The sequence below is a fragment of the Rattus norvegicus genome, chromosome 20 (genome assembly GCF_021556685.1).
Source record: "Rattus norvegicus strain SHRSP/BbbUtx chromosome 20, alternate assembly SHRSP_T2T, whole genome shotgun sequence".
In the NCBI taxonomy this organism is placed as follows: domain Eukaryota; kingdom Metazoa; phylum Chordata; class Mammalia; order Rodentia; family Muridae; genus Rattus; species Rattus norvegicus.
This window is the reverse complement of record NC_141553.1, coordinates 29803610-29828340: the sequence shown is the minus strand read 5'-3', so window position 1 is coordinate 29828340 and position 24731 is coordinate 29803610. Positions and strand designations below refer to the sequence as shown.

Sequence of the window (24731 nt, the reverse complement as noted above, 5' to 3'; positions counted from 1 at the left end):
CGATCATTTTGGTTTGGGGCTGCAGTCTTGTGGTGTATGGTTGTGGTTTCAGCTACTCTGGAGGCTGAGACAGGAGGATGGCAGGTTCAAGACTTGAAATTCCAATCATCTAAAATAAATAAATAAAAGAATTAGAAGCAAAGCAAAGCAAGCCCGATTGAACTGTCAGTGTGATACTGGCCTGTTAAACCCCCCGGGCTACACAAGTGAGTGAGACCCTCTTAAAAACAGAAGAGACCCTCCGGGGCGTTATCACTCTGGCTGTGTGACTGTGGAGCAGTCATACAACCTCTCTGGGCCCTGTGTCCTTCCCTCTGCTTTGGTATTTACGTTGCCCCGGGAAATGGCCATAGATAGATCCAGATGGAAGCCAGTGGGATTCTGCAGGCGAGCCACAGGCTCGGGTAGAGGGAAGAGGTTTCTTCCGGCGCCACCGTGGACGTGTCCTCTCCTTTCAGGCTTGCGAATACGAGAGGTGCAGATAGAGGTGTCGCGGCAGCAGGTGGAGGAACTTTTTGGGCTCGAGGACTACTGGTGTCAGTGCGTGGCCTGGAGCTCTTCGGGAACCACCAAGAGTCGCCGAGCCTACATCCGCATTGCCTGTATGCCTCCCCGATTATCCCTCCCCCCACGTCCCCATTGAGGTCAGGAAGAGAAATACCCTCCACGGTATGCTAGGCTACACGGGCTCCTAGACCCAGAGGCCAGGCCTCCTCAGGCTCCGGGGTTCCAGCAACCTGGAAAAGGGAGCTGGAAGATTCCAGGCAAGGTCCAGAGTCAGGGAGGGGAACCCTATTCCACAGGTAAAGGGATCCTGTAAACAGTTCCTTAGGTGTGCCCTGCCCCCTAGTGGCCACAGTGGGCATTTCACGCTGCCCTCAACACTTGATATTATTCTTGAACTCTCTTCAGACTTGCGCAAGAACTTTGACCAGGAGCCTCTGGCGAAGGAGGTACCCTTGGATCATGAGGTCCTTCTGCAGTGCCGCCCACCAGAGGGAGTGCCTGTGGCTGAGGTGAGGAGGTGGGCATGGCCAGCGAGGTAGGGTATAGACCAGCAGCTCCAGATGTCCTGTGGTTCTGCCTGTGCTTCTGAACCCCATTCACCCCACAGCCCACCCAGCCCTCCGTAGGAACAGCCTCACAAGGAAAGGTCTTGGTCTCTGACACCCCTATTTGACATAACCCCAGAAACCACACTTGTGGACACCACTGGCTTTCGGTGGGTGTGTCTAGGCGCTACCCACTCCACCACCTTCCTTTCTTTCCCCTTTCACACCCTGTGTCCAGGCATTCATGGGAGACATGTAGCCTTCTACCAAAGGCCAGGCCTCTCATTCACGTCTTGGCCGTCGAGGCCCCCAAACTTGGGCGCCTGGCCTTTCCTGCTTGTGCCCTCCTAGGCAATGGGTGGGGTCCAGAGTGGTGGTTGCCACCTGTTGGGCCTTGATCTCCTCAGCAGCCCTGCAGTGTGGGCAAGGTCACTGTTTAGAGAGAGGGATGGGGTGACCACCTAGGTTATGAATGCTGGTGGGTAGCAGAACTGAGGACCAAACCCAGGGTCCTGCTGCTTTTAGGAACTTTGGGAGGGGCAGACACTAGCAGCCTATGCTTGCTTGGTACCTCTCTGAGCCCAGCAGGTCACATTCACCCCAGCCTCATGGGGTGGGCGCTGTTCAAGATCCAGCTTACAGTTGGTAAAGCTGCAGCCCTGCCGGTACCTGTTGTGCCAGGCGTGAACCTAGGCATAGGCAACGACACAGGCGGGACCCGCTGTTCTAGTTATGTTTGGACGCCCCCTTCCTTCTGCGGGAGACCCATTCTTGGTGTCAATTGGCAGACGATGAGTCCTCACTGCCACCCCTCCACAGGTGGAATGGCTCAAGAATGAAGATGTCATCGATCCCGCTCAGGACACTAACTTCCTGCTCACCATTGACCACAACCTCATCATCCGCCAGGCGCGCCTCTCAGACACAGCCAACTACACCTGTGTGGCCAAGAATATTGTGGCCAAGCGCCGGAGCACGACGGCCACAGTCATCGTCTATGGTGCGGATGGGTGTTTGCTGGCATGTGCTGCAATCCTGACCTGGGGTGCCCTCTGGTGGGAGCTCTCGGGTGGAGGCCTGAAGCAATCCATCCCCTACCCCCACCCCACCCCCACTGCCACTTCCCCCTAAACTGCCAGTGGGCCCCCTAAACTGTATGGAGAGTACAGATAGATAGGTGGCCAAGTCAGGACTCTGGGTCCCCTGATGGGAGCACGCTATTTCTCAGGACCCTTTGGCCCTCTCTATAAAAAGCCCAATTCTCCTGAGTTAGTCCCAAGGCAGGGTCACAGCCAGACAGCCAAGGATGCTGTCCAGGCCTGTTGCTGCTTTCTGCTGTTTCTCTGGATCTAAGGACAGGAGAAAACCACAGTGGAGGTGTCTAAAATTTAGTAGGGAGTCCTCTCCTGAGATTTAGTCCCAGGCCAAATCCCAGGTAACCCATCACAAAGTGGGTGACCCTAGTTAACTGTTACCCTCTACCAAGTACCCATCACACACTGTGTGACCCTGGTTAGGTGTCACCCTTTACCAGTACCCATCATACACTGGGTGACCCTCATTAACTGTTACCCTCTACCAAGTACCCACCACACACCGTGTGACTCCAGTTAGGTGTTACTCCTCTAACAACTTTACTGCACCACTGTACAACAGGTCAGGATGAGATAGTGACTTCCTAGACCCTCTCAGGTGCCAACAGTGGCATCTCAGTGCCCAGCCCCAAGGGTGAATGGCTCCACCCAGCGTGGCTGGGTTAGTAAAGGTGGGTGATGGGCTGGAAATGACCTGGAGGAAACCAAATCCATGTTAGTCATGTGATGGCCCATCCCGTAGTGAACGGAGGTTGGTCCAGCTGGGCAGAATGGTCACCCTGCTCTAACCGCTGCGGCCGAGGTTGGCAGAAACGTACTAGGACCTGCACCAACCCAGCCCCACTCAATGGAGGTGCCTTCTGCGAGGGACAGGCTTTCCAGAAGACGGCTTGCACCACCGTGTGCCCAGGTAGGAGCCACAAGCCCATCCTGGCTCCTCTGCCCATGGGATAGGTATAGAGTTGGGACGGTACAGAGCCCAGGTCCAGTGTACTCTATGGTCTCTAGTTTCTGGTTCAGTCCCAGGCTGCTTGGGAGCTGGGATCAGAGGCATTGAGCTGCAGCTGGACAGGGCTGAGCCTGGCTTCAGGGGCTGCTGGGGTCCCAGAGAGCTCCCTGCATGTATCTGTTGAGATGCCCATTAGCCACAGATACACATACTGTCAGCAGCCTCCTTCCTGACTGTCTTGTCCTGGTTCTGGGTTCGTTTGCCACTCTGTGCCTGTGCTCTGGTTGTGTGTGTGTGTGACCCCGTGTGACTGTTTTCTCGCCCAGGTTTTGTGCCAGTAACCTTGAGTATCTTTACCCTCGTCTACCAAGTGCATCTAACTGTCCCCAGCCCGACGCTCTGTGGATTTACTGATTGGTGTGTGTGTGTGTGTGTGTGTGTGTGTGTGTGTGTGTGTGTGTGTTGTTTCTGTGTCTCCCCTTGCTTGCCTAACTGCGTGTCCGTGCCCATGCTGTACTCCTACAGTGGATGGAGCGTGGACTGAGTGGAGCAAGTGGTCCGCCTGCAGCACAGAGTGTGCGCACTGGCGCAGCCGCGAGTGCATGGCACCGCCGCCCCAGAACGGAGGCCGTGACTGCAGCGGGACGCTACTTGACTCCAAGAACTGCACCGATGGGCTGTGCGTGCTGAGTGAGTGCTCTGGAGAAGGGTGACAGGCCCCTCTGCCCTAGCCCAGCCTTTGGCTACTGTGCTCATTCTGAGCAGAGCAGCCAGAGAGCCTCTGCCCTCCATCTCATCCATACCATGCCCCCGTCACCTCCTCTGCCACCCTTTCTCTGTCACCTGGGTCATTATGGTCTTTCCGTTTATTTCCCTTGACAGATCAGAGAACTCTAAACGACCCTAAAAGCCGCCGTAAGTCCCATTTCACGCCTCTCTTCTTTCTTCTGGGGATTCCTGGCTCTCCTTGGCTGGCTTTCCATGGGTGTGGGGTCCAAGGCAGGAAGGGTTGATGTTATTTCCTCCCAGTACAACCCCACAGGATCCCTGCACGTCAAGCATGTTGCCACACTTCTGTCACGGAGAGGCAATGAGACTCTCGGCTGACAGAAAGGCCCCAGACTCCCCCTTACACTCACTCCTGTTAGAGAATGGGAAACTGAGTCTCAGAGGAGGAGGAAGAAACCTGTCCAAGGAACATCCAGGGAGTAGCACAGCCAGGACTTGAACCTAAATATTTTTGTGGCCAAAGCAGGTGGTCTTAGTGTTTGTCCCTCTGGGACTCTCTCAGGAGACAGTGGTGTGCCCGTCCACCTCTGCACCATGCCCTATCCCTAGCATCTGGGCCGCACCTCCCAGCTTAACACTGGTCTGAGTGCTGCTGCCTGGAGTCAGCTCCCGAAGGACTCCCCTCCCACCCCAAGGGCCCTTACCGCTGTGACAGCAATGTCAGGGCAACACAGCCTCTCTTTCAGAGCAGCCTGTGGTAATTGAAGAACAATTTCCAGATAGTTCCGGAATCATAAAATCTGCAGGGAAGTCTTCCACTCACTGAGAGGACAGGCCGGGGGCTGGTTTAGAGGGTATAAATCACCAAGCAAGTGGCCCTCAGTGTGAGTGTGGACTTTATTAGACTGTGGGGCCAGGTTTAGGGGAGAGCGTGCTCCAGCTAAGACAGGAGCCTCCGGAGAAGTGGGAGCCCAGCCTTGAGGAAGAGTTGGTAGCGCCTCCCAAGGTTGCCAGGATGCTGCGGGAGTGGGAGGTGGGGTGGGGGTGGGGGGATTGTTGAGGTGAGGTAGAGAGTTTCCCAGAGCAGGAAGCCATGGCCTTCCGTGCTACCAGGTGTGGCTGTGGGCTGGCCTAAGGGTGCAGAAAGCCAGGCGTAACTCGGACTCCCTCTCCCAGAGTTCCCTGTTTTTAATGATGCACAGGTGATTCTTGAGCTCCCAAAAGAAGTTAGGTCAAAGAGCAGCTGTTGGGTAGCCTCCATTTTGCTGCGCCTGAGCTGGCTGGTGTGCTAGTTACCACGGGTGGCTTTTAAAATTCTTGTATCACTTAATTAAAACTAAATTCATTAGGAAACACAGCTCCTCGACTGCAGCCCTCACAGCTTAGCCTTCAGTAGCCACATACCCAGGATGATGGGGCCAGGATATTTCCACCCTTCTAGAATGATCTGTGGACCCTGCACATTCCTGCTTAGTAGCAGAGCGTAGCAATTTGCAGCCCCGCCCCCTGCTGGAGGAAGGCGGTGAACCTGAACCTGTGCTGTGGCCTCCCCGGGTGCCATCTTTCTTTCACCATCTGCTCGCCACCTCTCCATCCATTGCTCTGCCTCTCACCCCACCCCTACCCCCACTGCAGCTCCCACCCGATGCATAGTGAAGAGACTACTTAAGATGGTTTCGGGGGGAACCAGGATGTTTGGCCTTATGGAAGTTGTTGTGGGCTCGCAGCAAAGCTTTATCACGTAGGTAGATTCGTGTTTCCGAGCCTCACACCGCTGGCTCCTCAGCAGGGAGCCAGACTGAGCTCGTGAATCAGACCTGTGGGTTCCATCCCCTTCCTTCCACACTGTACCGGGAGGGCGGGCAATAGGGTGGAGACTTTGTGACAACTTATTAAGGGAGAGGAGCTTGTGAGACTTGCCTGAGGCCACCATCTATCTGCCTTGGCGGGTGAAGCCTAGAATCTAGATTTTCCTTGGTACCCCAAAGGGCCTGCCCCTCACTTAACCCTACTGCGTCTACAGCCCTGGAGCCGTCGGGAGACGTGGCGCTGTATGCGGGCCTCGTGGTGGCCGTCTTTGTGGTTCTGGCAGTTCTCATGGCTGTAGGAGTGATCGTGTACCGGAGAAACTGCCGGGACTTCGACACGGACATCACTGACTCCTCTGCTGCCCTCACTGGTGGTTTCCACCCCGTCAACTTCAAGACTGCAAGGCCCAGTAAGGACCTGGAGAAGCCTGGTGGGACAGAAATGGCTGTGGGGCTCCCAGAGCATTATAGCTGTCACCAGAGCTGGAGTACCGCCCCCATTTGCCCCAGAGTTTCCTGTGGCAGGTGGCAGTTGAGCCTCCTGTGGCTAGACATGTGGCTGGGACAGAAGGCCTGGAGGGGACAGAGTGGGCAGGACCAGTGTGGCGAGGAGTGGGAACGGTGGTTCTAACCATCATTCCACCCCTGCAGGCAACCCACAGCTCCTGCACCCATCCGCCCCTCCGGACCTAACGGCCAGTGCTGGCATCTACCGCGGACCTGTGTATGCCCTGCAGGACTCTGCCGACAAGATCCCTATGACTAATTCACCCCTTCTGGATCCCTTGCCCAGCCTCAAGATCAAGGTCTATGACTCCAGCACCATCGGCTCTGGGGCTGGCCTGGCTGATGGAGCCGACCTGCTGGGTGTCTTACCACCCGGTACATACCCAGGCGATTTCTCCCGGGACACCCACTTCCTGCACCTGCGCAGCGCCAGCCTTGGTTCCCAGCACCTCCTGGGCCTCCCTCGAGACCCCAGCAGCAGTGTCAGTGGCACCTTTGGTTGCCTGGGTGGGAGGCTGACCATTCCCGGCACAGGTAGGCCTCCATCCGGTTCCATTGCTCAGATGGGAAATGAAAGCTTGGGGCAGATTATGCTTGGGCAGATTATACATAGAGAAGTCTGGTAGAAAATCTGAGGTCAGACTTCCTGGGCCTCTCTAGGCCAGGGAAGTCTTGGGTCAACCACTTGGAGGGGGTTTCACTTCCGTTTGGGTTGAGAGTGGTTCTTATCATTAGTCCCACAGAGCAGCCCTGGCTTTAACTGGCAGCAAGGCTCTTGTCAACTTGTGAAGTAGAGACTGGCAGCTTTTCAGAGTCCTGTCCCAAGCCAGAGTGAGGCTAACACTGGAGGCTCTGACCCCCCAGCAGTGTTAGGCCACTGTGTTCCTGCCCAGGGCGCTGGTGCTCCCTGTATCTCCCTCACCCCCCATCTCGAGTCTTTCCCTTCCCTAAGTTGGAACCAGAGCCTACCCCATCCTTCTCATCCCTACTGGTGACCTTCCTGATGGCCTCTCTTCCTCCCTAGGGGTCAGCCTGTTGGTACCAAATGGAGCCATTCCCCAGGGCAAGTTCTATGACTTGTATCTACGTATCAACAAGACTGAAAGCACCCTGTGAGTAGACAGGCCAGCCCTGGTCAGCCAGCGCCCCTCCCACTCTGCCCACACTGGGCACACGCGTTTCTGATTGCCCCTTGGAGCTTGGCCTCAATGCCCAGTGTCCCCTCAGAGAAAGCATGTTCTAATGCAACAGCAAACCTTTCCTATGGGAAGGGGATTTATAGACAACCGTATTGCGTATGTCCCATTGCTATGGCAAATGCATGATAAGAACTTAAGGAGGTGGGCTCCATTTGGGCTCGCCATGGTGAGAGTCCCTCTAGTTGTGGTCACAAGAACATGAAGCATTCAGAGTTGGGAACCAGAGAGGGATGAACGCTGGTGTCCAAGGTTCCCCTCCCTTTTCTTTCTTTTTCATTCAGTCTGGGTCTCCAGCCCACAAGTATTGTGGTCCACATATAGGTTGGATCTTCTTGGTGACCCCACATTCAGTTAACCTGACAGCAAAGATTAACGATCATGGCTACAAAGAAAAGCTGACCATCTCAGTTTGAACACGGACATAGAACATAGAACATGAACAAGCAATTCACACACACACACACACACACACACACACACACACACACACACCCCAAATGGTTTTATTGTTGGGTTTTTTCAAGATGAGGGTCTAACTTTATTTCTGAATAGTCCTGGAACTCACTCTGTAGACTTGACTAGCGTTGAATTCAGAGATCCGCTGGCCTCTGCCTTCCCGAGCGCCAGGATTAAAGGCGTGCACCACTGAGCCCAGCTGGCAGTAGCAGGGGGTGTTCAGAGTCTCCTCCTCCAAGGTCACCACCTCCTGCGGGGGACAAAGAGGAGGTTGTCATCGCGGCTGGGCTCAAAACAATTTTGTTCCTTTTTGTTCTGTTGTTTTGTTTTAAAGACCGGAAAGGAAAAAACAGTGTTCTCTAAAGCCTCAGGTCTTAAGGCTGTGCAAAGCTTTGGCTGAGACTGTTTTGCTGTGACAGCAAAAATCTAGAACTTCCTTATGCTATATCTTCCTTCCCCTCCCTTTGAGATATGGTCCCAGTCCACAGAGGGCAGAGACTTGCCTCGGCGTGGGTCCTGGGTAGAGTTGGGAGTTCCGCAACAGTAGAGTATCTCTCACTAAATGACTACTTCTGGCCTTTGTTTCCTGCCTCCCTCTGCCCTTCCCCACTCAGCCCACTTTCGGAAGGTTCCCAGACAGTATTGAGCCCCTCGGTGACCTGCGGGCCCACGGGCCTCCTCCTGTGCCGCCCTGTTGTCCTCACTGTGCCCCACTGTGCTGAAGTCATTGCCGGAGACTGGATCTTCCAGCTCAAGACCCAGGCCCATCAGGGCCACTGGGAGGTGAGGTGACTGACTCTCAGAACTGCCCCCAATTGACTAATCTCAACCCCGATGACAACCTCCTCTTTGTCCCCCGCAGGAGGTGGTGACTTTGGATGAGGAGACTCTGAACACCCCCTGCTACTGCCAGCTAGAGGCTAAATCCTGCCACATCCTGTTGGACCAGCTGGGTACCTACGTGTTCACGGGCGAGTCCTACTCCCGCTCCGCAGTCAAGCGGCTCCAGCTAGCCATCTTCGCCCCAGCCCTCTGCACCTCCCTGGAGTATAGTCTCAGGGTCTACTGTCTGGAGGACACTCCTGCAGCACTGAAGGTACAAGCGGGCCAGGGCACTGCAGGGCGTCAGCCCAGCCAGGTTGTTAGGACCCTCCCCGGGTGCGTGGTTCCTTCAGACTTCTTTGTGGCACCATCCTCAGAACAACATTGGACCCTCAGACAGGGATGGAGGCCACAGCTCCTAGCTCTGGGCTGGAGGTGGGAGACCAGCAGCAGAAATCTTTGAGAAGTCTGAGAGAGTGGACCTCAGACCTAAGCCCTGGGTGGCAAGTAGTCACTTTGGGTAGAGAAGAGGAAGGGCATTTCGGACCCACAGAACGACCTTCTGCCGAGATAGGTGTGTGGTTCAGCATTGTGAGCAGTGTAGGGTGTGCATTTGTATAATGGTGTGAGAGAGAGAGGCCTGGAGAGACATGTAAGCTCAGGTCATGCTATCCAGTGGTAGGGGGCCCAACTATAGCAGACACCTGTTCACAGGTACTCTGTAGAATTCCCTGCAGGTATGCTTGTGTGTGTGTGTGTGTGTGTGTGTGTGTGTGTGTGTGTGTGTGTGTGTGTGTGTTTACAAGAGGCAGAGGGTAAGCCTCAGACAGTGGCAGTGTCCAGGAGTTGAGCCTGAACCTGTGATTGGTTGGTCAATAGGGTGGATGGACCAGGGTGGTGGGATTAGCTAAGAAAACATGGGCTTCTAGCAGACACAAAAGAAAAGGCAGTGGCGACAGAAGTGAGGGAGAGAGGCAGGGGCAGAGATGGAGTGGGGGTGACACTGGAGGATAGAGTTGGCTCTCTTCTCCACCCTTCCGGCAGCCTTCTGAGGAATCTCACAGTTCTTTCTGGAGGACCAGTGCCTCCTCCCGGCTCTGTTGTGGTCTCTCCTACTCACTCTGTCTCATGTGGCTTTCTCAGGCTGCATTCTGGGGACTGATGCAACTCAGGTGAAAAGGCCCTGTGGGAGAAGTATGTCCCCTGTGGGACCGTTCTACCCTGACATTCCAGGAGGTCTCCAAAAGGGGGGCAGGCACCCCTGGGAATCCCTTCCAGTGGATCCCGTGGCACTGGTGTGGGCTGGTATTCATCGTAGCCAGAGGGTGGTGTGAAGATCGGCGGAGAAGTTGCCGCGCTCTGGCCTGATTGCATTCTTTACTCGTTCACCTGTCCGTCCACCCTCTACCCTTGTATATACATAATACTCTTACTCAGTAAACAGCCTGTGTGCTCATCCTGCTAGTATCCAACTCTTCACTCGTGTATCTTTCCTTCAGATGTTGTTCTAGTCATATTCCTGCTCATTGGTGTATCTATCTGTGTTTACCCACACATCCATCCAGTGATCCAACCATCACGATGGTTACTGTAGTTGGTTAATCCACTCTAGTCTACTCAGTGGGTAGTGAGGAACTTGCCCCAATGTTCTGGATTCCTGAATGAAACACACAAACACATACGCACATGTGCGCACACACACACACACACAACACACACACACACACACACACACACACACACACAGAGCCTTATATTTATTATGCCTTAAACAGCTCAGTGGTTGGGCGCTTCCAGACCTCCCACAGCTAACCCACTCTTCCCTGTGATATTCCTGAATTTTTTTTCCCCTTTTTCTTTTTTTCGGAGCTAGGGACCAAACCCAGGGCCTTGCGCTTGCTAGGCAAGCGCTCTACCACTGAGCTTAATCCCCAACCCCTGTCTTGTACTTCTCACACCTGATCCTTCTGCTTCCCCAGCATGGCGGTTCTGCCTGTTCTTCCCTCGCTTGTGTTTCTTGCCCAGGAATCCTAAAAGTCTCCTGCCTCTGTCTCCCTGCCCAGCCTCTTGCACATCTTTATTTACCAGTCAAAGCCAACAAGGGGCAGGGACCCTCGGCATTCTACATGTAGACGTGCAAATTCCCATGTAATTAACATAATATAAGCAATAAACCAGATCCACAACACCATCATCCACCCATCATCCATCTAATTATCCATCGATCATCCATCTATCCACCCATCCTTCCACCCTCCATCCATCATCTACCCATCATCTATCTACCTATCCATCCATCATCCACCCACCCACCTATCCATCATCTATCCATCCATCTATCCAACCATCCTTCCACCCTCCCATCCATCCACCCATCCATCATCCATCCATCCATCTATCTATCCAGCCAGCCAGTCACCTGTCCATCAATCTGTCTGTCCATCCATCTATTCATCCACCCATCCATCACCCATCTATCCATCCATCATTATCCATATATCTATTCATCCATCCATCATCTACCCATTCATCATCCATCCATTCATCATCCACCCACCCACCCATCATCCACCCGCCCATCATCCACCCACCCATCCATCATCTACCCATCCATCATTTATCCATCTTTGTTTCCCTGTCCTTCCAGCAGACCTCTGTCAGTATCCTACCGTATGTCTAACCTATCTCTGCATGTATGTAATTCTCCTTCCAAGCTCCCTTTAACCACCTACATGTTCTCTTTGTGTGTCTGCCTATCCCCCTGTCCTCCCATGTATGATCCATCCAGTTTATTGTCTGTTTATCTACTTAGCCTTCCCAGCAGTTCATCTATCTATCCAGCCACCTTTAAATTCATTCATGAATCCCATCCATCCATGTATCCATCCATGTTGTTGTAAAAATATAAAAAATAAAAAAGTTTCAGTTGTCTTTTACCCGGCTTGGTCCAGCACCGCGGTGCCGCTAGATATCTTGGCAGAAACACATCCCAACTCCTCGGCAGCCCATGTCTCCTGCCACCACATACTTTGCTACACTCAAATCGTCACATAAAAGAACACACAACACAATAGTCTTTGACCCAATTGGTAAGATATAATTGCCCACATAAACATACAAAGCCTGGTACCATCCACCCCTTAAAAACATTAATAACAACCTGTAAATACCCAGAGCAGAATCTTAACGTCACCGCCATGGCTTCTCACACTTTCCTCCTCCTGTCTCTTCCTTTCTCTTCTAGTCTCCTCCTCTTCCTTCAAACTTCTCTTCCGCCCATCCTTCCTTCTCCTCCAATGACAGGCCTCCTTCTATCCTGTACCTGCCCCTAAACTGTATTTTACAAATTCAATGGGGAGAAGGTTCTGGTGAAGTCACCTGAGTCCTGAGTACAAGATTGTCCTTGGGGGCAGCGGAATTAGCATCAAAATACAGATAGCTCCAGGGCAAACCACAACGCATCCATCCATTCATCTATCTACTTATCTGTTTGTCTGTCCACTTATCTGTGCCATTGGTCAGTTGGTCTATCTGTCTGCCTGTCTGTCTATCTATCCATCTGTCTGTCTATCTACCTATCATCTATCAATCATCTATCTATCCACCTACCCACATATTTTTCCATTCACCCACTGGTGTATCTGCCCATCTATTCAACTGAAACACCTTCTTAACTGGACCAGACAGGTCTGGCCCCAGACCTGCAACTTGAGGTATCAAAGAGCCTTAGGCTAAGGGTAACAAGTCCCTCCTTCTGTCCCCCTCCCCCAACAGGAGGTCCTAGAGCTGGAGAGGACTCTGGGTGGCTACTTGGTGGAGGAGCCCAAGCCTTTGCTCTTTAAGGACAGTTACCACAACCTACGCCTCTCCCTCCATGACATCCCCCATGCCCACTGGAGGAGCAAACTACTGGCCAAGTACCAGGTGAGCACTGGGCTCCTGGAGGGGTAGCAGGGTGGCGGGGGACCACTACTCCATCCTTTGTAGTGAAGCCCGGCTTCCTAGGTCTCTTGTCCCTGTCCTTTCTTCCCCACTTTACCATTCTTCATGTTCCCAGCAATCTTCAAGCCCAAGCTTAAATTCTCAGCCGCAAACAGCCACATTTTTGTCCCCTTTTGCACCTCCCCCAGCACAAATGCTCGTGGCCCTCACCCCCCTTCAGCCCCTTTTATACTTCAAGCTGCTGGTCTGGGGCCACACCCATCTGAATGCTAGCCTGAAGACTGACTCTCCTCGTCGCTGGCACTCAAGTCCCTCTGCTCCATTTTGGAATGTACAACACCACTGAGGCCCTATGCGTGCCAGCTTCTGTGTTTATGCACATTCAAACTTCTGTCTTCCCCCTCCCACACAGGCCCACTTCTCAACTCCCTCCAGAACCTAAATCCATTCAGCTACCTGTCTTTCCCTACTCTGGCTGTTTCAGAGAGACTTCATCTGCCCCTAGAGCCCAGCCCTCTCTAAGGCTGGGCCCCACCCACCTCTCCAAGTGCCTGGTCTTAACCTGAAACCCTGACCACCTTTCCTGCAGGAGATTCCCTTCTACCATGTGTGGAACGGCAGCCAGAAAGCCCTGCACTGCACTTTCACCCTGGAGAGACATAGCCTAGCCTCCACTGAGTTCACCTGTAAGGTCTGCGTGCGGCAGGTAGAAGGGGAAGGCCAGATTTTCCAGCTGCACACCACGCTGGCTGAGGTGAGGCTCACTGATACCCTGGGGGCTAAAGCACCTCACCCCCCAGCATCTGCCACAACGATACTCACCTCCTGAGTCACAGCAGGGGTCTGGTCACCTAGAGTAAGCAACAGTCGCCTACTGAGTTCACGGGACACATATTACCATAGCAAGGTATCACGCCCATGGGGAGAGGGTCGTAATGGTCCCCACGTGGAAGATGAAGTCTCAAGGGCTGGGGCTGTGGAGGCAGGAGGATCATATCAGAAGTTCAAGATTGTCCTTAGCTACATTGTAAATTTAAGGGAAAAAGAAGTCTCAGGGAGGGGCCTATCAATGTATTATCCATGGCCATCAGGCTGGCTTTGAACCTGGTCAGGGTAAGGACCAGCCTATGGCTCCCACCCACTAAATCCAAACTAAGCCGGGGATAAAGCCCAGACCCTAAGCTGACCAGTGTAGCAAAAAGCACTCCATACAGGTCTCAAGCCAACTCCGCCCAAGGCAGCTCACCTGTGCTCTCTAGACTGCTCCCCACTGCCTTAGTCAGGGGTTCTATTCCTGCACAAACACCATGACCAAGAAGCAAGTTGGGGGGGAAAGGGTTTATTCAGCTTACACTTCCACATTGCTGTTCATCACCAAAGGAAGTCAGGACAGGAACTCACACAGGGCCGGAACTTGAAGGGGAGGAGCTGATGCGGAGGCCATGGAGGGATGCTGCTTTTACTGGCTTGCTTCCCCTGGCTTGCTCAGCTTGCTCTGTTATAGAATCCAAGATCACCAGCCCAGGGATGGTGCCACACACAATGGGCTGGGCCCTCCCATCTTGATCACTAATTGAGAAAATGCCTTACAGCTGGGTCTCATGGAGGCATTTCCACAACTGAGGCTCCTTTCTCTGTGACAACTTCAGCTTGTGTCAAGTTGGCACATAAAACCACTTATATCAAAGTTAGTCTTTGTAGGCTAGGCCATGGCTATGACTGACATGGGACACCGAGAAACCCTTGCCCTCCAGAAGTGGGCAGCTAGAGAGAACCCAAAGGAGACAAAGATGAGCATAGAAACCAGTGCATCATGGGTACTGGGCAAGCACTCTTCCAATTAAGCTACAGCTTCCGCCCTGAAGCCCCTCCCCAGGCAGGTAGACTGGGTGAGCGCCTGTGTAGCGCTGAGGTTATCTCATTCCGGTGCCCGCCCTTCCAGACGCCTGCTGGCTCCCTGGATGCACTCTGCTCTGCCCCTGGCAATGCTGCCACCACACAGCTGGGACCCTATGCCTTCAAGATACCACTGTCCATCCGCCAGAAGATCTGCAACAGCCTGGACGCCCCCAACTCACGGGGCAATGACTGGCGGCTGTTGGCACAGAAGCTCTCCATGGACCGGTGAGTATCCCAAGCCGCAGTCACCCCCGCTGCCCTCATCCTCAGCGTCTGGCAGAGCAGTGGGGCGCGTGTCCCAATCCAGTTTCCCTTGTGCTGAGCCTACATAGGTGGTCTGAGACTCGGCTCTGACCCTTAGAGAAGCTCGGGCAGCAGGATCAGGCCCAGAGTGAAAGTGAATGCCAGAAAGAACGGGATGGGGCTGGAGAGATGGCTCAGTGGTTAAGAGCACTGACTGCTCTTCCAGAGGACCTGAGTTCAAATCCCAGCAACCACATGGTGGCTCATAACCATCTGTAATGAGATATGATGCCCTTTTCTGGTGTGTCTGAAGACAGCTACAGTGTACTTATATATAATAAATAACTCTTAAAAAAATAAATAAAAATAAAAAAGATTTATAGAAAGAACGGGACGTGCTTGCCCGGAAGGTCTCTCAGGGTCCCTGTGTCTTTTGGTGATGGTGATGAAGAGGAGAGGGTGCTTTGGGTGAGCTTGGGCTTCATCAGCTGTGTGAGGAAATGTGGGAAGTTAAAAGGAAGAGAGGCGGATCTTGGCACACAGCTTCAGGACTTTTGTCCCTGCACAGTTTTCACTGCCGCTGCTGTGCATTAAAGCAAAGCTGACAACTGTGGCAGGAGGCTGTCATGAAGCAAAGTCACCTCAGATGTAGATTGGAAGGGCCAGGGCAGGACACACCCCAGTGACTGGTCTCCTCCCACCATGCCCCACCTTCCACGGGTCCAGCCCTGGCCTACAACATATTTAGATGTTGCACACGCATGTACACAGCACACTCTTCATGAAGCATGTATGAAGGTCAGAAGATAACCTTTGGTCTCTTTGTTCTGCCCTGTGTGTCAGGCTAGCTAGCCCAGGAGCTTCCAAGGACACCTCTGTCTGTTTCCCATCCCCCCGAAGCGGAGTGCTCAAGGAATAGTGGGATTATAGACATGTGGTTTTCATGTTGGCTGCAGGGATTTGAACTCAAGTCTACACTTTTACCCACAGAACCATCTTGCCTGCCTTCATGCAGATTCTGAGTCCCTCCGTGGGTTTATCTGTTGATGAAGGCAGACGCTCAGGATGTAGGGCTTGCTCAGAGCCCCACCTCTAAAAACCTGCTCACAGGAGATCAAGAGAGAGATGAGTCTTAGAGTGTACTGACTTACCTAGGACTACAAAGCCTACAACTGAGGAACACAGGATTCAGACTCAAGGCCAGGGGACTCTGGAGCCCACAGTCTTCCCACCACCCGAGGCTTCCCAGTTCACAGGCTGGTCACCTCAGGGGTGCCAACATTTCTCTTTGTTTCCTTCCAACAGGTACCTGAACTACTTCGCCACCAAAGCTAGTCCCACAGGCGTGATCTTAGACCTCTGGGAAGCTCGGCAGCAGGATGATGGGGACCTCAACAGCCTGGCCAGTGCCTTGGAGGAGATGGGCAAGAGTGAGATGCTGGTAGCCATGACCACTGATGGCGATTGCTGAGTGCCTGTGACCTCAGGCCTGTGGGGGCCAGTAGGAGATGGTGAAAGGAGGCCTAGCAACCTCTCTGTGGGGGTGTCCAACCTCCACCATCCCTGGCTCACAGCTGGAATGGTCCCTCACGCCCCTCCCCACCACAACCCTCAGACCACCACCAGCCTTAGAAAGACTCTGTGCTCTACTGCCAGGAGGCGGGGATCCTCGGCCCCACCGTTTCCCCAGCTCACTCTGGGGTGGGCTGAGTCCTCGGGGGCAGCTGAAGGCCAGAGGCTTTCCCCCCACAACACACCACCCTCAGCCCTGTGACTTTGGAGGCCCACGGGTTTCAGTTCTGTGTTCACATGGTCCTCGGCTAAGGACTGCTCTCCTATCCCGGGTCCTCTCTGAAAGGTCAAGTTCAGTTCAAGCAAACTGCTCGCTTTCTCCTGCCCACAAACTTAGAAAGAGAGAGAGAGAGAGAGAGAGAGAGAGAGAGAGAGAGAGAATATGAGCCTCAGAAGTCAGCGAGACTCGGGCAATGATAGTGCAAAAACTATAAGGGCAAAGAAACCCAGTTTCTTAGGGAACGAAAATGATTTATCATCCAGATACCTGGATAGGTCCTTTTTAAGAAAACAAACAAACAAACAAAAAAGTAAGGAAAGAAAAAAAAACTTTTATCCTTGAATGTGGTTAAGAGTGGCTGTGCTTGTGGTTTGGGCCATAGGCAAGTGCATTCTCGGGCACACGTGTGCATGGGTGTGGTCAGCAAGAGACTGCACAGGGGAATACTTTGCTGTGGCAAGGCCTCAGTGTCCCTAGTTGTGCAGGGAGCTGAGATAGGGTTTTAGCCATGACACCAAGTGCTAAACTCTTGAGCAGAGGCTGGCCTGGTGGTCCTCCCACTCTCTGTGCTCTTCTGTGGCCTCCTCTAGTTTTGGGGAACCCAAATGGAGGCCCAGGCCAGCTGTGATGGGGGAGACTGTTCAGGTCTGTTTTACTTTGGTGATTCCTGGTCTAGTGATGGCCAAGGGTGTGACTCTTACTGAGAGGGAGGGGCTATTCCAGGGATGGTTCCCTCCCAGGTTGGATGGCTTTGTGTCTAGGCTGGTACTAGCCAGTCCGTACCCTGTTTACCCACTCATCTAACTGCTTGGAGTCAGGAGCTGTGAAGGTAACTTTTCCACCCACCTTTGGCCACAGCCCATTCTGGGATGTTCCACAGGGCCACAGTAGAAGAGATGAATTCTTGTCCCTTCAGCCCACAGGCAGTGATGGAGACCAGGACCTCACTGTAGACATAGAGATCCTATCGAAGGATACTTACTGTAGAATCAAGACTTGCTGTAAAACTTCCCTGAACTCCCATTGAGACCAGCCTGGGCAGGTCCTGAGCTTTGAAAGTTGGGGCCTCTGTGGGGAGGCAGGTTTCATGGCCACAGACCCAGCGAGCGTCTGTGCCCTGGGTTTCTGCAGTGGCTCCTAAAGTGGGACTCTAAGACTGAGACCGAGGTGCTCCTGGCATCTAGGTGAATGGTGCCTCATAGAGTGTCCTCAGCTCCTCCTGCCAAAGATGCTCGTCCCCGTGGGCATACTCAGCCCGCACATAGAAACGGGAAGCCCGGGAACCAAGTTGTAGCTATGCTGTGTGACTTCAGGCACATAACCGCTTTCTCTGGGCTTAAGTGTCCTTTTATCCTGGGATGCTCCACGAGGCCCCTTAGGTTCCCACACTCCTCTGGGACTCTAGTAGAGACAAGTTGATTGTGGTCTGCATTTGCCCATCCTCGGAAACCTGCCTGTCTGGGCCCTGGTGGGAGCACGTAGAGAGCGAGTCCCAGTTTACGGTCTGACTCTTGGGAGGTGCTCAGCATCTGGAGCACAAAGGCTGGAGCTGGAGCCTGGGGCAGGGCTCCAACCTCATAGTTTGGTAGCAGCCACCCGGGGAATGTCGGCCAACTCTGGGCAGAGCCAGGCAGGGCTATTGGGTTGGGTTTCCACTCCTGCCTCCAATGAGATGGCGCCTCCCCTTCCCATTCCTGGCCAGCTTGGTGTTGCCGGGTCCTGCAGGGTATTTCTGTGTCATCGTGTGTGTGTGTGTGTGTGTGTGTGTGTGTGTGTGTGTGTGTGTGTGTGTGTGTGCTTGCCTGTGTTTTTCAACTTGGGCACATCAGGGCACCCCTCCTAGAACGCACACACTTGTCCCCACACGTGGACATGACCTCTGTGCCCAGGCTCGTGCCACTGAGGAGGACATGCCTGTTTGCTGTCCCAAGTCAGTCAGTCCGTGTATCTCCTAATGTGCCTCTCCTGCCCTTCCTCAGGGGGCTCCAGGCTTCTGCGCTCTGGCTAGACACCTCCTGAGGGACAGAGACCCTCCTCATCCCTGGATCTGCCAGGGCTCTCTGGTCCCCATCTTGAGGCTCCCAGGCATCTGAGTCAGCACCTTCCTCCCGCCTTCAGAGGTCGGGTGTGTGGGAGCTTGGATGTCAGGCTGTGAACATGGCTGTGTGTCTGTGGGTTCTGATCCACTGGGGATAGTCCCGGCCCCACCCGTTCATTCTGTAAACAACTTGTAAATAACCTTTAGCATTCCTCTTGTAACAAAATTAATTTTTATGAAATAAATTATATTTCCTAGTCTATAAAAAAAAATCCAGGTCCTGGTCTGATGTCTTCTCAGTGTCTTTTAGTGGCAGATGGGAGTGTCCTGTTCTTTCTGTGTTTCCACAACCATTCAGAGCTCCAGTCCTTGGCCCAGCTCAATAGCCCCATCCCACAGAAGGGAAAATGGGCCTTCTGACAGTTGCACACCGAGTTAGGGCCAGGGCTTAAAGCACAGAGCATAGGAGGGAGAGATGAAGGCTTTAGGCTGGCACCCATTGGCCCGGTCAATAGGATGTGCCCCAACTGAGGCTGAGTGGTCAGTCAGATGCTGTACGGGCAGGAGGAGCTTGATGTGCATATACTGGGAGTGTGTGATTGGCTTCCAGGGTGCGGATCTGGTGGTTTACACACCAGCAAATACCCCATCTAAGGAGGAGAGTGCATTGTTACCAAGTGTGTGACAGACAACACTGTGTTCTGTAAGATTCTCCCTGCAGGTTGTGCCTGCTAATGAAAACGATAGGTCTGTGTCAGTTCTCCTGCCTGTGAACAAATCTGCAGGTGGAAGCCTACATATTTTAATTTTCATGACTGATGGGTACCTCTGCATAAGCTGGTTCCCATAACCCTGTGGACCTCAGTTTGGCAGTTCCCAGCCCCTGTGGCCTCCAGTCCCCTGAGTTTGGAATGAGAGATCTTGGTCTGGTTATGGAGGTTCATGATGGCCACCAAGCATTTAAGGGTCTGGGAAGTCCTGTGGTGAGACTGATCTTACGTTAACACATGGTATTCTTCCAGACATTGGTCTGCTAAGCTTCAAATGTGAGGTTTCTGTGGGCCCTGCCAGTTTTGGCTCCCTAGAGCCTATGGCTGGCTCTGGGGCCATTTCAAAGGGGAGCCAGTCTGGAGCAAGAAATTATCAAGACAAAGGAAGTCCATGGGTTCTCTGGGTGTTTATGGGGCGAGGGGAAGGCAGCGCACATGATGTATGCACACTTGTGTGCACACACATACACACTTGGCCTGCTTTCACTACCTGGGTAGCCAAGACCCACGAAAACATGTTCAGCAAATCCATAGGCCTGGAGGCTGCCAGGGTCTTTGGTCTGAACATTCAAGAAAAGTGTGTTGATCTGTCAGCGGGTGTAGACATATCCTGGGGGTATAGGAAATGGGCCAGGCTTAACTAAGTTGAGCAACTCAAGTATAAAAAGTGAAATTTATAGGTGCTACACAGAGGGTGGGGGAGAAAGGGTCCTTGCCTAGAGAGTGGTTATAGTGGGGTAGAGAGGACAGGTGGTCTTCAGCGCAAAGGTTGTGAAGCCCAGTGGCTGGCAGCGTGAGAAAACAGCGTGAGGACAGACTAAATTATAGAGGCATAGGGGTGGGGGTGGGGGTCTTCCAAGCCACCACGGCCTCAGAACTTTGTATCTAGATTGAGGTTAAAGACACTTCCACCCTGGCCTCTGAGTTGTGAGAGCTAGAGAGGCAGCCGTAGCACTTCCCAGGGATGATTGGCAGCTGGTCTTTGTTGGCCTCCTCTTAGCAGCAGATCTCCACTTTGGCAAAATGCACAGATGCTCATCTCTAGGGACCCTCCTACTGAATCATAGCGGAACAGGGCGGTAGGGCCTTAATAGACCTTGGCATGAATGAATGAGGTTCTCAGGGCCCCCTGGAACACATGCCCTGGGAGCTGTGGCTAAGTCACATTTTGGCCAACGGGCCACAGGAACAATAAGAAATTAACCACTAGATGGCGCCCGAAAACCGATGCAGTTAGAACCAGGAAGAATCTGGCTCCCCAAATCTCCAGAGTCCCTGATGTTTATTACCGCCGCCCAGGGAGACTGGACTGCTTTTCTCCAGGCAGCTCAGGCGCGCCCTCCTCTGGTCTGAAATGGGAATAACAATGAGACTCAGCTGATTGACAGAAATCACCTTCAGAAGCAAACGGTGATAAATAAATATCCAAAAAATGAAAAGAAAACCAACTAAGAATTCCAGACACTTCTTTTTAAAATATATATTTCTTATTAGTGTGTGTGAGACAGAGCACACATATACCACAGTGTGAAGATCAGAGGACAACTCTGGATCTGGTTCTCTTCATCAATCCTCTTTACCGCTGTGAAGAGATGCCATGACCAAGGCAACTCTTTTTTTATCTTTTTTTTTTTAACAGATTTATTTTATGAGTGCACTGTAACTGTCTTCAGACACCAGAAGAGGGCATCAGATCCCATTATAGATGGTTGTAAGTCACCACGTGGTTGCTGGGAATTGAACTCAGGACCTCTGGAAGAGCAGTCAGTGCTCTTAACCGCTGACCCATCTCTCCAGCCCCAAGGCAGCTCTTATAAGGACAACATTTAATTGGGGCTGGCTTACAGGTTCAGAGGATCAGTTCATTGTCATCAAGGTGGGAGCATGGCAGTGTTCAGGCAGTGTCCTGTACCGTGAGGAGCTGAGAGTTCAACCTCTTCATCTGAAGGCTGTTTGGAGAAGACTGAATTCCAGGCAGCTAGGATGAGGAGGGTCGTAAAGCCCACACCCACAGTGACACACCTACTCTAACAGGGCTATATCTCCTAAGGGTGCCACTCCCTGAGCCAAGCGTAACCATCACACACCCCTTACATAGGTTCCTGAACCCTTACCCACTGAGTTATCTGGTGACCCTGGGAGCTGTCCTTCTAAAGGTTTCTAAAGACTCATCTTGATAGAAGCAGAAATGGTTGCAGGTGGAGTCGAGCATGGGGTGGGTGCACCAGGATAGAAATAGCAGTGGCTGTGACAATGAGAAAGGAAACACCTATGAGTTCTCAGATACTGTAGATTCAACTATAGCAGAGCAGAAACGCAAGACCCGGCAGGCAGGGGCTGTGGCACCAGAGTGTCTTGGGATCTCTGTGACCCAGTTTCACCATCTGCTTCAATTTCCTTCCAAAATGACCTGGGCACTCCTGTTATGAAACATAATACGGCGGTGGGTGGAGGTAAGCGAGTATCTGGTGGGCCCATGCCAAGGAGTCTCCCTGAAAAATCACACCATGCGACAGACCTGGTGGGATAAGGGAGGTTTGTTTTGGGGGAAGAGAGGGGATAAGGATCTGGAGAAGGGGTAGGGGCAGACAGATGGAGCAGAGTCACAGAGGCGTGGGGTGGGGCAAGGACAGAGAATGACAGAAAGGCCAGCCAGGAACACATAGGGGAGAGAGAGAGAGAGAGAGAGAGAGAGAGAGAGAGAGAGAGAGAGAGAGAGAGAGGCGCTGGGACAACAAGCAGTCATTTTATATGTCAGATCACCAGCGCTTGGCAGGCAGCAAGTGAACAAATGATGATGTAAGCTGTTGCTAGGTCCCTGGGAGGAGCCTAGTGGAGCCTAACAATTCCTCCATCTAGAGATGAATATTAGTCAGGTGTGGTGATGTACAACCCTAATGCCACAGCACAGGAGGATCTAGAATTCAAGGCCATCCTTGGCTAAGCAGTGAATTGGAGGTCAGCCCAGTGAGAATCCACCTTGGATAAGTCCTGGGTCACAAAAAGATGATCATCCTCAGAGACTGTGGTGGTTAGAATGCACGTATGTGTGTGAATGCTTGGCCCATAGAGAACCACACTATTAGGAGGTGAGGCCTCGTTGCAGGAAGTTTGTCACTGTCGGGGTGAGCCTTGAGGGCTTCTATGCTCAGGATCCACCCAGTGAAGAATATAATTCTCTTCTGCTGAATTTGGATCAAGATGTAGAGCTCTCAGCTCTTTTTCCAGCACAAGGTTTGTCTATTCACGGCCATGCTTCCCACCATGTTGATAATGGACTGGACCTCTAAAACTGTGAGCCAGCCTCAATTAAATGTTGTCCTTTATAAGAGTTGCCTTAGGGGGTTGGGGATTTAGCTTAGTGGTAGAGCCGCTTGCCTAGCAAGCACAAGGCCTGGGTCCAAAAAAAAAAAAAAAAAAAAAAAAAAGAGTTGCCTTGGTCACGGTGTCTCTTCACAGCAATAAAAGACAGAGACCATCACCATGCAACAAAGCCACAGCAAGAAGCTAAAGAGTCACAGTAAGAAGCTGCTTATACTGTGCTCAGGGAATCCAGCTCAGGTCCCAGCAACAGTCAGAACCACCACTTTTCCTACCAGGCCTTCCCCAATGATGATGGAGGACTGGGAGCCACCAAACTGGGAGCCAAGAAAAGCCCGTCATTAAGTTGCTTCTGCACCATAGCTTATCACAGGAGTAAGAAAGGTAACTAATGGGGTTGGGGATTTAGCTCAGCGGTAGAGTGCTTGCCTAGCAAGCACAAGGCCCTGGATGTGGAGGGTGTGCTTTGTTACCTACCATGTGTAGTCATTCGCAAACACTATGTGGGGTTTGCACACAGATCTCTATGTGGATTGCAATTCCATAGGAAGCTGTAATATGAGAGATCGGAAAGCAAATAAATGCATAAATAAATAAATAAATAAATAAATAAATAAATAAATGCGGTGGGGAGGAGAGTGTGAGAAAGCCAAGGTCGGTGGGTCCAGGAGGCTCATGAGCAGGAAGGGAGGGGAGGTCTGGAGCAGGGTAGGGAGTAGTCAGTGAGAAGAGCAGTAGAGAGGGGACCAGGCTAAGTAGGCAGCAGTAGAGGAACTTCCTCTTTGTAAATGCAGAATTGGGGTAGGGGATACAGGGAAGGGTGAACACTCCTAGTTGGTGATTTTTTAATCTTTTCTGTAAAGTGTGGACAGGAGGACAGACCATGCCGGTGGGGTATGGTCCTGGGATTTGAATCAAGTGAAAGAGAAGCTGAGATGTGTAGGGAATTCTGGGGAACCCTGGCTTGGGTTGGTGGTCATGGATTCGAGTGGACCTACCCGAGTGCTAGTGACTCTCTAGACACACTCATAAACTGGGTCAAAGTGAGCTGCCCAGGACACCAGGAAAACAGATGTGGGTGTTTAGGGTGTTAGTAAGACCTCGGGCTCTAAGGGAGCTATGAGCCATATCAAGGAGAGGGGACAGGAGTCAACTGGAGAAAGAACTTGGATTAGAACTAGTTATTGTAGGAATATTAGAAGAACGAGCACCTCGCTGGGGGCCCTGGAACCCTGAAGAAAATCAGACTGGTGAGCCTAAAACAGGAGCGTTGCAGTGGCAGAATATGACCTCAAGGTGGCAGCATCTGCCGGTAAACCCGGATGGACGCCCTTGAGCCTGCCAGACAGACTCCAGAGAAGGTACTCCCAGCACCCGCCAGGGAAAGGAGGGAGAGGGGCTGCTGGCGGCCCAGGCAGGAGGATTGGCTACCTAGGAAGACTCTGTCCTTTTTATTTTGTTCTGTTTTTGGGGGGCAAGAAAAGTATCAACCAATTTTGTTGAAAACGTATACACAATTTCTTTTGTGAATTTAAATTTTTAATAATTTTATTAATTTTTAAAGAATTTTGTAGAATATGTTCTAATCATATTCATCCTAGCTCCCCCAGCTCCACTTCAACTCCCTGTCTACCCAACTTGCTGTGCTATTCTGGTTCCTTTCTCCTCTCTCTCTCTCTGAATTCAATTTCAGTTGTCTAAGCTCTTCCGGTAAGGGTAGAACTTCCTGCCCGCTTCCCCGTGCTTGGATTTTGTCTGGCTTAAGTTTGCATGGGCCTTATGCATGTGTCTGAGTTTGGGTTTTATCTCTGTGAAGAGATACCAAAACCACGACCTTGGCAACTCTTAGAAAAGCAAGCATTTAACTGGGGCTGCCTTACAGCTTCAGAGGTTTAGTCCATTACCATCACGGTAGGAAGCATGGCATCATGGGAGCAGACATGGTGCTGGAGGAGATGAGAGTTCCACATGTTGATCCACAGGCAACCAGGAGGAGACTGGATGTGTTTCACACTGGGCATAGCTTGAGCATTTAAGACCTCCACAGTCACTCACTTCCTTTAACAAGTCCACATCTCCTCCAACAAGGCCACACCTCCTAAGAGTGCTA

The 24731-nt window shown here is 52.3% G+C and overlaps 1 protein-coding gene across 2 annotated transcripts in view; it reads left to right on the top strand.

Annotated features, from left to right (window-relative positions):
* Unc5b (unc-5 netrin receptor B) overlaps nucleotides 1-18802 on the top strand; it is a 66833-nt gene extending 48031 nt beyond the window's left edge. The window contains 15 exon segments of one of the 2 annotated variants that reach the window (NM_022207.2): nucleotides 459-602; nucleotides 913-1016; nucleotides 1872-2052; nucleotides 2889-3056; nucleotides 3621-3785; nucleotides 3978-4010; nucleotides 5848-6042; nucleotides 6284-6673; nucleotides 7164-7251; nucleotides 8409-8577; nucleotides 8657-8890; nucleotides 12391-12540; nucleotides 13148-13312; nucleotides 14501-14682; nucleotides 16006-18802. In NM_022207.2, coding sequence (NP_071543.2) covers nucleotides 459-602; nucleotides 913-1016; nucleotides 1872-2052; nucleotides 2889-3056; nucleotides 3621-3785; nucleotides 3978-4010; nucleotides 5848-6042; nucleotides 6284-6673; nucleotides 7164-7251; nucleotides 8409-8577; nucleotides 8657-8890; nucleotides 12391-12540; nucleotides 13148-13312; nucleotides 14501-14682; nucleotides 16006-16171 — 2534 coding nt within the window. In that variant the 3' untranslated portion in view covers nucleotides 16172-18802. 2 annotated transcript variants of the gene reach the window in all.
* Nucleotides 18803-24731: the final 5929 nt, after the last annotated feature.